This window comes from Sebastes fasciatus, chromosome 9 (assembly GCF_043250625.1).
Source record: "Sebastes fasciatus isolate fSebFas1 chromosome 9, fSebFas1.pri, whole genome shotgun sequence".
Lineage (NCBI taxonomy): Eukaryota > Metazoa > Chordata > Actinopteri > Perciformes > Sebastidae > Sebastes > Sebastes fasciatus.
The window spans coordinates 6152455-6164917 of NC_133803.1; the positions used below are offsets into that span (position 1 = coordinate 6152455).

At 43.9% G+C, this 12463-nt stretch overlaps 1 protein-coding gene across 3 annotated transcripts in view; it reads right to left on the bottom strand.

Annotated features, from left to right (window-relative positions):
• Positions 1-346: 346 nt before the first annotated feature.
• Positions 347-12463, bottom strand: part of gbf1 (golgi brefeldin A resistant guanine nucleotide exchange factor 1) — a 109242-nt gene continuing 97125 nt past the window's right edge. For 2 of the 3 annotated variants that reach the window (XM_074645626.1, XM_074645627.1), the window contains exons 31-40: positions 11547-11704; positions 10853-11102; positions 7799-8019; positions 6505-6655; positions 6121-6251; positions 5898-5999; positions 4299-4412; positions 3805-3982; positions 3472-3642; positions 347-3262 (exon numbers count right to left, since the gene is read on the bottom strand). In XM_074645626.1, the coding sequence (XP_074501727.1) occupies positions 3015-3262; positions 3472-3642; positions 3805-3982; positions 4299-4412; positions 5898-5999; positions 6121-6251; positions 6505-6655; positions 7799-8019; positions 10853-11102; positions 11547-11704 (1724 nt within the window). In that variant the 3' untranslated portion in view covers positions 347-3014. The remainder of the gene's footprint in view (positions 3263-3471; positions 3643-3804; positions 3983-4298; positions 4413-5897; positions 6000-6120; positions 6252-6504; positions 6656-7798; positions 8020-10852; positions 11103-11546; positions 11705-12463) is intronic. The other variant, XM_074645628.1, reaches the window with a different exon arrangement.

Here is a 12463-nt window from a genome sequence, read left to right on the forward strand (position 1 = left end):
ATGAGCCAATGCGATCGAAGACAACTGATATTTGGTCTGAAAGTAGCCGAGACATCTCTCTTTCTGGTAGTTTGAGACTGGTTGATAACTGTCAAGGAGTGTCTTTTTAAGTAGAGGTTTAACCACAGAGGTCAAGTTGACAATATTCAGCAGAGAGTGAGCAAATGATGCCCTCCATCTGTTCTCTCGCTTCCTCAGTAAAAGCAAAAGCTTTGAAAAGGTTTAAGGAGGAAACTCTTAGCGGGAGCTTTTCGTGTCATGTGGTAAGATAAAGATAATTTGTGAATACAGTCTATTTCAGTGTAAAAAAAAAAAAAAGAAGCAACACAAAAATCAGAATGAGCACTTTCTTTACATTATATTTATTACATAGTAAAAAGTACATTACCTTTCATTTATATATACACATTATATTCATGTAATTTCCTTCTCAAGCAAGACTCGGCTCCTGATAAAGAGTCCCCCAAAATACAACAAATAAACACAGCTCACAATATTCTGTCTCGTGTTGGTGGCTCCATAAGGCTGTAGTGTTACCCGACCGCCAACCGCTCTGACGTGGAAAAGTTCATCTCTTCTCCCCCCCCCAGACTCGTCAATAAATAACATTTCACATCACTGAGACAATCTCAGGGGCCACACTGAGTGGATGTTAAGCATCTACACCTCTTACTCTATAGCTCACATATTTGGCATTAATAAACTGTGAATTAGTGTCTATATCAGTGTGTCGGGCTTCATGTCGTCGTACACAAGGCAGAATTAGCATGCAAGAATGTCGACAGGTGGAAGCGAACCGGAGCAGCTCAAAACCTCAGAACCACAACTGAATCTATAATTAGCACTGAATTTATAGCACTACAAGCTTTTACTTTGAAAAATGTTATTATACATTTTAGTATTTTAAAAAAAAATGTCATTGTATTTTGGGCTCTATTTAGATATGCTCTGCTGTGTAGACTTTTTAACGGCCCCCCACTGCAGATGAATACGGTTATTGAATTGTAATCAAGTTTTTTGAAAAAACTACAGAAATAGCTACTTTTCAAAGTAAAATATTCCAAAGCTATAAATGCAGTGGTGATTATTCAGCAATGATTACATTTAACAATAAGGTGTTAAGTCGCTGCTATTATTATTATTATTATAATTAGCTTCCGTAGATTTCCGTGTGAGATGATGAGTAAACCCAGTGTTGTTACATAAAGAGCTCCTGAGTGGACCGCTTGCAGCACGCTACACAAACATGATCAAAATGACATCAACACTCAACTCTTTTTTACTATTTGTTAGACTTCATCATAAACCATAAAAGTTACTATTTCGGATCTCTAACTCTCCTCCGTACGGCGAACCGAGCTCACGAGTATCTACATTTTCGGAATGTTGTAGACGTGACATCTCCGGTCAGATCTGAGAAGGCTTCATGTGCACACAGTCTCTCTCTTTTGTTGAGTGGAAGAGGAACTCATGAGGTGCCCCCGAAATCAAAGCTTGTTTTCTGTTGTTGGGGGGGTGGGGGGGGGGGGGGGGGGGGGCGAAGAGCTCATGCAGAATTGAAAAGAAATAAAGAGAACAGTCCAGCGTGTCTGTCTGTCTGTCTGTGGCCGTTAACAGGAGAACTAATTTGGCCTCTCTGAAACAAAAACTGACTGGTATATAAATAAAGTTGTTTTTTCTGTACAGTTTTCAGACACTGATCCCTCTGCGGTGTGATATAACAGCTCTGTTAAGACCTCTGGAACATCAAGTCAAAGCTCTTGGAAAGCTCCTATTTTAATCAACAACATGCAGTACCGAGAATCCAAATAATTTACTGTCCCTGCCTGAAATCTCGAGATTAATATGAAGCACAGCGACGCCATGAGGTCAGCCCGGTCTTATCAAGTTAAAAATCTATGGAACAGGGGAAGGTGGTGGTGGAAGGTGTGTTTCTTCTTCTACTGAAAACTTCTGAATGATTTCCAACAAGTTCAAGAGAAGACTCGAGACTAAACCCCAGTTCTGATATACCACATTTTTTAATCATGTCCAACATCAGGTTAATGTGTTTGGGACTGAAAACAACTGATTCTCCTAAACACATGAACCTGATGGTGATCATATGAGGAGTAATCCCACACTCACATGTGAGAACAGTTTCTTAGGAAAAAGTGATGACATCCGGGCCGGAACAGAAACACTGAAGTCATGAGGTTGTGTGAAAAGCTGGTGCTGTTTTAGATGTTTCTTACTACAAACAGATCTCATGAACAGAACCAAACAAACTCCTACTCAAAACGCACCAAATGTGGATTTAATCCGCCGCTAAAAATAGTCCCAACAAATCCATTAGTTCTTCCTGACAGCCACAGACGGGGGTAGAGAAGTCAGAGAGTATTGAGAGACAAACTAACATTAACTTTTCATAAGATTTCAACACAAGTTAACACCTGCTTTGCTCTCCCAAGAGTGAAACCGTGGTGTGGGAACAACTGAATCAGAATATGAATTATATTGTATTGATCTAAAATACATATATAACGCATTGAGTTTAAAAATACTAGAATCAGCCAATAAAATGCTCACCGTGTGTAGTTAAACATTAACTCTCCCCAGGCTGCCAAAACACACAACATCTCCCTAAAAACAGTGAGGACAGGACCTCAGTGGACCTCAGTGGACCTCAGTGGACCTCAGTGGACCTCAGTGGACCTCTCAGTGGTAGCTACAGCCCAGCTACATTTTTGGCGAACCAACTTTACCTCAACCTGAATTCATTTAGCCGTCTGGTGTTTTTGAACATGTGATCACATGTTTAGAGGGATTTCTCCTTTAAGTAAAATGTGGTATAATTGGTGTCACATCTATTTTGTCTTCTCGTACATCATTTAAAAAACTTGGTGACAAGCTCATGAAGTTGTAGTTGAAGTCTGTTGGATCCAGTGGTTAAAGGGGGTGGTGGTGGTGGTGATGGTGATCTGGACAGATGTCAGAGTGGGGGGGAGTGGAGGAGGGGAGCTTGAGTTCTCTTCTTACTTGACGTCGTCAGAGGGGCTCATAGGTCTGGGACCGGAAAGCAGCGGAAGGGGGGACGAGGCCTCGATGAGGGCGGGGTTCAGGATGATTGGCAGGGACATGGGCGGGACTCCCACCTGCAGGGGGGAGGCGAGGGGCTGCAGGATGAGAGGGGACTGTGACAAGGGCGAGGGGGCCTGGGAGGGGGACGTCGTTAACGGCACCGGCATGGGGGACATCGGGACCGGAGATGACCGGTCTGATCCTAGAGGACAGAGAGAAGAGATGAGAAGACTTGAACACGAGCTACTGTACATTCACAGAGGAGAGAAGAGAAGACTTGAACACAAGCTCCTGTATACTCATAGAACCTTCTCTTAAACTAACCTACAACTACTAAAACTGTCTCAAATCGCTGACTAACTAAGATCACATCATAAGACGTGACGGTGCTGGAAACATTCAGTGTTTTACCGTTGGCACTGGCTGGTTGGGGCTCCTGGGGTGATTCTGGCCTGCTGGGGGTCCGTGTCTCCGCGGGGGGAACCGGGACCGGGGAGGGCGGCTGAGCAGGAGGCGGAGACACCTGAGGGGACGACGGCCGGCCGGCCGACGGCGTCGGCTGCGCGGGCTCCGCTGGAGGTTCTAAAAAACGAAGATGATTCATGAGAAACAGCGGTGTCGAGATCCTGGTACCACGACGAGCTAGTATGCACACGTCATCGTGTCGTCTAGAACGTAAAGTACGATGGAGTGAAAGCTAAAAGAAACATGATATTCCTCCGTGTGTGCGTGTCTGCTGTGTACCTTGTATGACGGTCTGTTTGAAGAGCTCTTCCCTCAGGTTAGGCAGGAAGCAGACGATTCGTTCCCACGTTATTTCCCACAGGTCCGAGTATCCCGTCCTGGAGTCGGCACTGTGGAAGATCCCTGCCGTGTCCATCACCAGCAGCATGTTCTTCAGAGACTCGGGGATCGCCTCCAACTACACGTACAAGAGCAGAAAGCAGCACATCAGCGAGGCCAGAGACACGGCAGAGTTAGGGTGTGCAGTCTGGGGGGTGGGGGGGTTTGCAGCCGGGAGAGAAACCCACTGTAGACCCATTTTTGTCTTTTTTAGGGGGGGAGAGCAGGTCAACAGTAGATGTCACACAGAAGTGGTGTACAAAACTGCATCACATCAGAGATGGAGAAGGAAGACTGACTCATATATAACCACAGTGAATAAAGGCAATCAGCTGTCAGTCTGATATATATCAGTTAGCTTTAGCTCTATGTTGGTATTATCACTACATCCTCACCAGTAAGTCACTGGATCCTGCGTGCATGTACTTGTCCATGAAATCCAGAATGGTGAGCCAGAGGGCGGCGAAGGTCGGCAGGGACAGCAGAGGGGACAGGTGTTGGAGGAAAACCTGGACACGTGGAAGACAATCACACATGATGAAGATGATGAGCTCAGTTCAGCCAGGTAAACAGCTGCTTTATGGTTATGTATATTCATATGCATATTGCAGTACAAGGAACAAGGACAGCATGCAGTGCAAGGTCACACTTAAAACATGTCCAGTTTATCAAATGATGTATACTATCAGAATATTAACTAGTATTAACTAGTGTTCTTAAAAGCTATTGTCCCGATGTAAATGTTCTTTTGATTTTTAACAGCTACTTTCCAGCTTAATAACTTATATATATATATATATACTGTATATCAGGGCTGGATGATACACCTATCTCCCGATTTCATACTATCACAATACTTGGGTGCTGATTCGATATGTATTGGGATTTTTAAGTACTGCGATTTCGATATTATGATTCATTGCGATTTTTGTTAACTTTTTTAACACTCGACCACGGGGAAAAGTTAAATCGTGCACTTCTAGGGACTTTTACTTTGGAAAATATCTAAATTAATCCAGTAAAAATGTTTGATTTTCAGCATGTATGTAGTCAGAGATGTCCTGAAGTCAAATATATCAGTCGTTGTCAGGCTCCCTCACAAATTAATGGTATTTTCTTTTAAATGTATAAAGGGACATGTAATTCTGCTGAATACAATCCATCAATCTTATTTCCATATATGTTTTATTTTGTATATACAGTTCCCTTTGTTAACACCTTATTTTGAAAATCGTACTTGTATACTTCCTCTAACGTCTCTAGCTCTCCCGTCAGCTCCGTTCTCTTTATCCATCCATGGTCAGCTCCATCGGGGCCGTTTGAATGCATTTAACATAAATGTCAGTATATGGGTGCTCTACAGTCGTAGCGTCGGCCCGTTTGACCACAGAGATGAGAGCGACGGCCGGCAAGATAATCGTCACAAATGAACACCACTTTATGATTTTTGAGGCGTAAATACATTCACTAGAAGTAAAAGCTAACGTTAGGCTATAAACTAAAAACCCCATCGACTTGAACCTGAACCATAAGTACAACAATGCAAACTAATTTCTGGGTTTTAGGACTCATTCCTGTAGCACTCTGTAGGCTAGGTTTATTACTGTATTAGTAATGTGTTATATATACACCATTATCACCTATTACACATATATTTAGGTTGATGTATCATAGTCATGTTTTTGTTTTTACACATTTGCGTGTATCTGTACACGTTTGTGCATTTCTCCTCTCCGGTCTTTTAAATCTATGTTCTCATGCTCAAATGGAAATGTTTCTTCATCTTACATATTGCACTGTAAATTGTGCATCTTTCAATAAAACAACTCTATACGGAAAAACAAAACACAAGAACTCCCCTGCACAGAGCTACAGTATGAGAAAGAGGGTGTTTAGTAAAGCAAATGTAGATGTTTCATGTGTCTGTGGTCAAATCTGTGAAAGACATCCAAATCATGTTGCTGCTTGTTGTTAGTGTGTGTGTTGCTTTGAACCTTTGAAAGGAGTGTGCAGGCTCTCATTCTGGTCTCCTCCATACCGCCCACATCTGCCGGGCTGATGTTGTCAAGCAGCTTAGTCAGCAGGGGGAAAAGCACCTACAAACACACAAACACACAAACACACGTTGATTTAGTTTATAATAGCCAACATCATCTGGCCCCTGATAGAGGATTTGATAGTGAGCGCAGACACGTAGCTTCTCCTCTCCTTTCTCACCTTGTTGAAGCAGGACTCCCACTCGGTTGCATCGAGTGTCTGCAGATCGTGGACCAGCAGCGCCCTCTGGAGGTAGGTGAGGGCCTGCATGCGAACCTGTCGTCTGGCATCACAGCACAGCCAAGCAATGCCTGGAGTTGGCAACGATATATATAACACACATGAGCTGTAGTGAAGTTTCAAACTGACCTGAAGCCTGCATATTCAACCGGCCCCAAACGATTACATTACAGCCTGTTTAGCATCTGACGGCTGCAACGTTCTCCCTCAACACTGGATGATGGGAGACCAGGTTGAAAAATACAGAAGTCACCCTTTAAAGTACTATTTCCAGGACTGCATTAGAGTGTCCATCTCCTGTATATTGGGACCTAGAAGGCCTACCTTGCAGCAGCGGGCACCAGCAGCTGGTCCATAGAGTCTGGGAGTCGGCCTCGATTTTCCTCCCTGCGGCCTCCAGATGGCGCTGCTCCTCTGCCCAGGAGCTGTAGATGCTGGCAGCCCGCGTGTGCAGCGTGTGCATCAGGTCCAACAGCTGCACAGTCACACACACACACCAACACCAGTGTTAACAATAACAGGATGTAGGGTAGAAGAGTGGGGTGGTGACACAGTCGAGTAAAGCCAAGTGAATAGTGAGTATGGTCATTTTGAGGTTTAACACTCATGGAGTCAAAGTCCTTCATACATCTGTCTCTTTAAACTATGTAGCGGGGCAGTTGAGCACAACAACAGTGTATTTTGTGATAAAAGCAACACATTTGGCACAGATGGAGGTTTATATGTTATGAAATGGTATAGATATCGGGGCACTGCCAATTTGGTTGCTTTTAAAAGTTTTAACATGACAAAAATTGTATTGCGAAACGCACAATTGTTATGAATATTTCAGCTTAGCTGCCCCACTAATTTGACACAATCGGTATCAATACTGTATATTATAGACATTAAATGATGTAGTTTTAACTTTTGACTCCTCTGAGGTATTCCATCCAAATCAATTCAGTTTGCAAACTATATGAATCCAATTGTAAAAAGATGCAGAATTCCAGATCACGCTTTATTGTTGGTAAAATGTCTAATAAGGACTGAGGCTCATTATTATGCAGACTTTTAGGAAAGTGATTAATAACTTCTTTTTTTTTTTTAAAACAGTCATAAACTCTGGATAATAATAATAATAATAATAACGGCATATTATCCTTTAAAGGGGACATATCATGAAAAACTCTTTCTCAGTGCTTGTTCACATGCATCCGGGTCTCTGGAGTGAAATGAGCCTGATATGTCCCCTTTAACCTTACATTCCCACCCAAGCCAACAGCGCACCAGAAACAGAGGACAAGTGGGATACTATCAGGGCGGGTGTAATGTTCTGCTCCAATACTGACATGACAGCTGTGAGGAAAGCTTCACTGTGCAACATTTTGAAATTTAGTCATCATATAAATTTACTCCTGTCCTAAATGTCCATTTGGGAGCCAAAGTCATGGTTTCCCAAAAACATCTTGATGCCACAATCACCTAAAGCGGTGAACAGACAGGGAGGAGAGGGGACGTGACTTTACATGAATCCTCTTAGATGTGACTTAAATGCTCTGAATAAGAATCATTAGTGGGTTAAACTGGGCTCAAATCAATGTAAGGGTAGAGGGGTAAAGAGCACCGTTGTACTTACGTCCTGACTAACCTGTAATGACACCGTGTGGTAGCTGGCGGGGACGCCCTCGTCCTCCTCCTCGTCACTGTGGGAACGCGATGGACGCTGGCTAGACGGCCGGCTGCCACCTCGCCTCGTGCCGCCTCCGCCCTCCTTGTCCCTTCCCCCTGCCTTCTTCCTCATCCGGGACTTGGAGGAGTCGTACTTGTGGCTCTTCTTCTTGTCGTGGTTGCGGAAACCTGAGGAAGCAAATTATTAAAAAAAAGAAAAACTGTTATCATATTTAGGATCTAAAACTAGAGGCAGAGCTCGTCTTGATTTTTTTCTCCTTGCCCACTCGAGGGGGTTTGGGCTGACCCCTTGAATGTCCAGTGATGCCAGAACTACGGTATCGACTGTTCAAGATCAGAAGACAAGATCAGAATTTGAGAATCTACATTTAATAGAACTCCTTGTGTCTCTTCTGATGTTTACATAAGTTTAATCTTTTCTGATTTCTGAAGTGTTCCCAAAGATGTTTAACTGAGGTCTGTTGATTGGGGAGGGAAAGCACCAGAAAGCAGGTTTAACAAAGTCTGAGCCTGAACCTGTACTCTGAGTTGACTAATCCTGAGGGGGGGGAACTCTGAACAGCTGATCAGAGTCAGTTCAATCAACTCTGACTCGGTTGAACCTGAACATAAAAATCCATCGAAGCTCTGACACCACGATTCACCATGGCAACAGGTAGATAAGAGGCAGACTCCATTTTAATCCAGTCTCTGTATATGTGGACACATTTATCTTAAAGAGCCTGAGTCAGAGCGAGGAAAGGTGTCAATAACACAATAAAGTTTTATTCGGTGTTCCTTAATGAACGATGAAGTGGTGGAATCTGACTGTGTATTAGACTTTTACACTGCAGCCGTTGGTCACACCCCTGTGCTACGTGGTATGGTCCATTATCAGGGCAAAAAAAAAGAGCTTGTCATGAACTCATCACACCCACGATGGCCTGATCCTCAAAACAACCACGGAGCTGTGGGCCATTTCCAAAACTTTTTTCCATTTATCTTGAAACCACCTTTAACAAAAAGATAAAAACACACACACACAAGCTCAATGGAGTAATAGCAGGTTTTGCACTTTCTATTAGTATCTCACACAGATTAACGCCTCAGCTCAGTGCTTTGATCGACCCATCGCTTTTGTTCGTCTGTGTAAAGCTCTTGTTGACAGCATGTATCCAATGGCCCGGAGCGCTAGGAGGAAATGAATAGGGCCATCAGCTAGTCCAAAGCACAAGTGCACCACTGCCATTTCTCAACCTTAATCCCTGTCATACTGTAGATCACAAACAGCACAAGGAGGGATGAATGGAAAGAAAGGGAGGAAGAGGTTGTAGGGGCAGATGACGAGGAGGTTAAAGGGGCGGAGAGAGGAAGAAGAATGTAGGGCGGCAGGACACTGAGTGGCAGACTGAAAAGGCTCAGGGTTGCTTCTTTAAACCTGTCAGACTGTACCATTTTCAACTCGTACATCTCTGGAGTCTATCGGTTATCGTGGAGTCTACAGGGCGAGTAGGTATTACATGACTGTAGTTTGAATCTAAAGTTTCTACATGTTGCTAGAATATTTGATTCATAGAACAGTCTTTCTCAAACAGCTGTATGGCCTGGAATAACTAGGTCAAACCATGGCAAATATAGTCAGCACAGTTAAATACCTCGTCTCAATACCAGCTACACATGTATAGCACGTGTGAGCCAGTAAACCTGGAGAGAAAGTAAGTGACTGTTGAATAGAGATTGAAGGATAAGTTCATACAGAAGTGGCAAAATAAACTAAAACTAGAAGTGCGCTGGGAGAGCGCAGACCTCCGCCAAGGCAGGTCTCATGTACGTCGCGTCATCAGTCATCAATCTCCAGTATGCCAAAAATACCCAGATGCCGTACTGATTCGGAAAAAAAAATCTCCAGTATGCATCGGACCAGTCTACCTCGCCTACTGTATCCCACAATGCAAAGCGCTGGACTGCTACAGGCTACGGTTACAACAACAGCAGCCAAAAACGGCTCGTTTTTTTTACATTTTTGGTAGCTATTTCATCACTAAATTCACTTTTTTTGGGGCAAGAAATCAACTGTGTAGATTTAGAATATTGGCAGTTTTACAATATTAGATGCCGAATCGAACATTTTCTCCAACGTTTTCGGGGTTTAGAAGCTCCACAAACTGCCGTCACAGCTAGCTAGCGCCTGCCGGGGTCCCCACCTTGCCAGCCGGGCGGTCACACTCAGAGATCGCTATGAGCTGGCTGGAGCTCTCTAGAGAGACCGGTCTGTAGACGAGGGGCTTTTATTTCCTTGTTGATGGATAGTTTGTTTAAATATCACAACACAAATGTCTGTTATAAATTAACAGGAACCTGTGATTATCTGTCTTTTTGGAGTTGAAAAGCTCCACAATCGCCGGCGGCCGTAGCTTGCTTGCCAGCTGGCCAGTGACGCTCACAGACCGGCTACAGAGCAGCAGAGAGGAGAGGGAAGAGGAGAGGTAAAGAGCCTCCTCTGACGGGGCAGAGAGATTCCTGCTGAGACAACATGACCCTTTTTAACATTACTCTAATATCTGGAGGGAGATCAGTCCACTGTAGGGTGCAGTAACTGAAAAAACAGGGATGGTGGAGCTAAACCTGCAGTATCTTATAAAGGAAACATTGGTCACAATAAAAAAAAATCTAAGTTTTATTTTTCGATAATATTGTAATAGTGGTACGAGTTTTTTTTTTTTTTCTCCAGTGCTTTAAGAGCTGGTTTAAAGGCTAAAGTCTGGTCTATCATACTGCAAAATATTTTGCTTTAATTGTTTCATACTGCATACTACTGAGGAACGCAGTATGAACTGTATACTGCGTTCGTCAGTAGTATGTAGTAGACGGTTTGGAATAGTCAACATAGAGCTGCCAGAAAGCTATTCGTATCGTTGGGTAGTTTGATGTCATCTTTTTTCTCAATATGTTAGTCCCTCAAGAACTTCAGTAAATCTAGTCTTTTAAATATGAAATTAAAAAATGTCTTTTAATGTCTCACCTCCGTTGAGGCTGGCCTCCACAAACACTCGTATAGCTCTGACACACAGCTCGAAGTTGTCGGGGGTGACGTGGGCGGCATCGCGGACAATGAACGACAGCGATTCCACACACTTGATGAGAGACTTGGTGTCGTGCTGGCCCAGGTCCTGACCCAGTGTCAGGCTGTACTGGTTGACCAGCGGGTGATTCAGCTGAGCTTTAGAGTTCACTGGAGGGATCTTACTCGTCTCAAGGTCATCTTTCCCAACCTGGAAAAAAAGTATAAATCACAGGAATACAAATATGCTTCAGAATTTGATCAAACAACTACACAGATAACAATTATTTTTCATGTTAGAATATATGATCCTGAACACTTGACTGTAGTGTACTGTTAACTTCATCTGAATTTATTATCGTTTTGTGGGTTTTTGTTCGGAAGCCTCTCGTTGTCTTCTGTGCTGCAGTATCACTCTCCGCCTCAACTGTTACTAATGTGCCAGCGGGGGCGCTGTTTTACAAAGAACAGCCTTGTTAAACGCTCTTTAATAAGTGATATCAGAATCAGAAACACTTTATTGATGTGACAGTCCATGTACAATATATAGTTTGTCTCGCTGCTCATTGTACTGGTAATCTGTGCGTGTGTGTGTGTGTGTGTGTGTGTGTGTGTGTGTGTGTGTGTGTGTGTGTGTGTGTGTGTGTGCGCTGACCACGAGCCATCCACTGCTTGTTACGTCCACATCTGTTGCGGAGCGAGTGATCCTGGTCTTGCTGTGCTCAGTGTAGATCCCCGAGTCAGACGTGTAGCCGCGGTCTAAACTCACTTCACTAACGTGATGAGATGGCAGCTCGCTGTCCGACTGGGCTCCTGGAGACACAAAGCACACAAAATAGATTCTTTTTTTTGGACTGCTTGACATAAGACAACAATTAAAATCGGTTTTAAAAAATACTACGACTTTTTGTTTGGTGAATAATCAACAGCTTTTTTCTGTGTTCAAAAACCACAACTTTAAAGCAATCTGCTAATTTCACAATTTAAAAAGGTATTTTTTTTTTTTTTAAATCCATAAAAAACTAAACTGATGAGCCTTCTGCATACATATGGCGGCATCTTGCTTTGAACTGCTTGAACTCAAACATCCATCCATCCATCTTCAACCGCTTATCCGGGATCGGGTCGCGGGGGCAACAGCTCCAGCAGGGGACCCCAAACTTCCCTTTCCCGGGCCACATTAACCAGCTCTGACTGGGGGATCCCGAGGCGTTCCCAGGCCAGAGTAGAGATATAATCTCTCCATCTAGTCCTGGGTCTTCCCCGTGGTCTCCTCCCAGCTGGTCGTGCCTGGAACACCTCCCAAGGGAGGCGCCCAGGAGGCATCCGTGCTAGATGCCCGAACCACCTCAACTGGCTCCTTTCGACGCAAAGGAGCAAGGACTCTACTCCGAGTCCCTCACGGATGACTGAGCTTCTTACCCTATCTCTAAGGGAGACGCCAGCCACCCTCCTGAGGAAACCCATTTCGGCCGCTTGCACCCGCGACCTCGTTCTTTCGGTCATGACCCAACCCTCATGACCATAGGTGAGAGTAGGAACGAAGATTGAACGGTAGATCGAGAGCTTTGC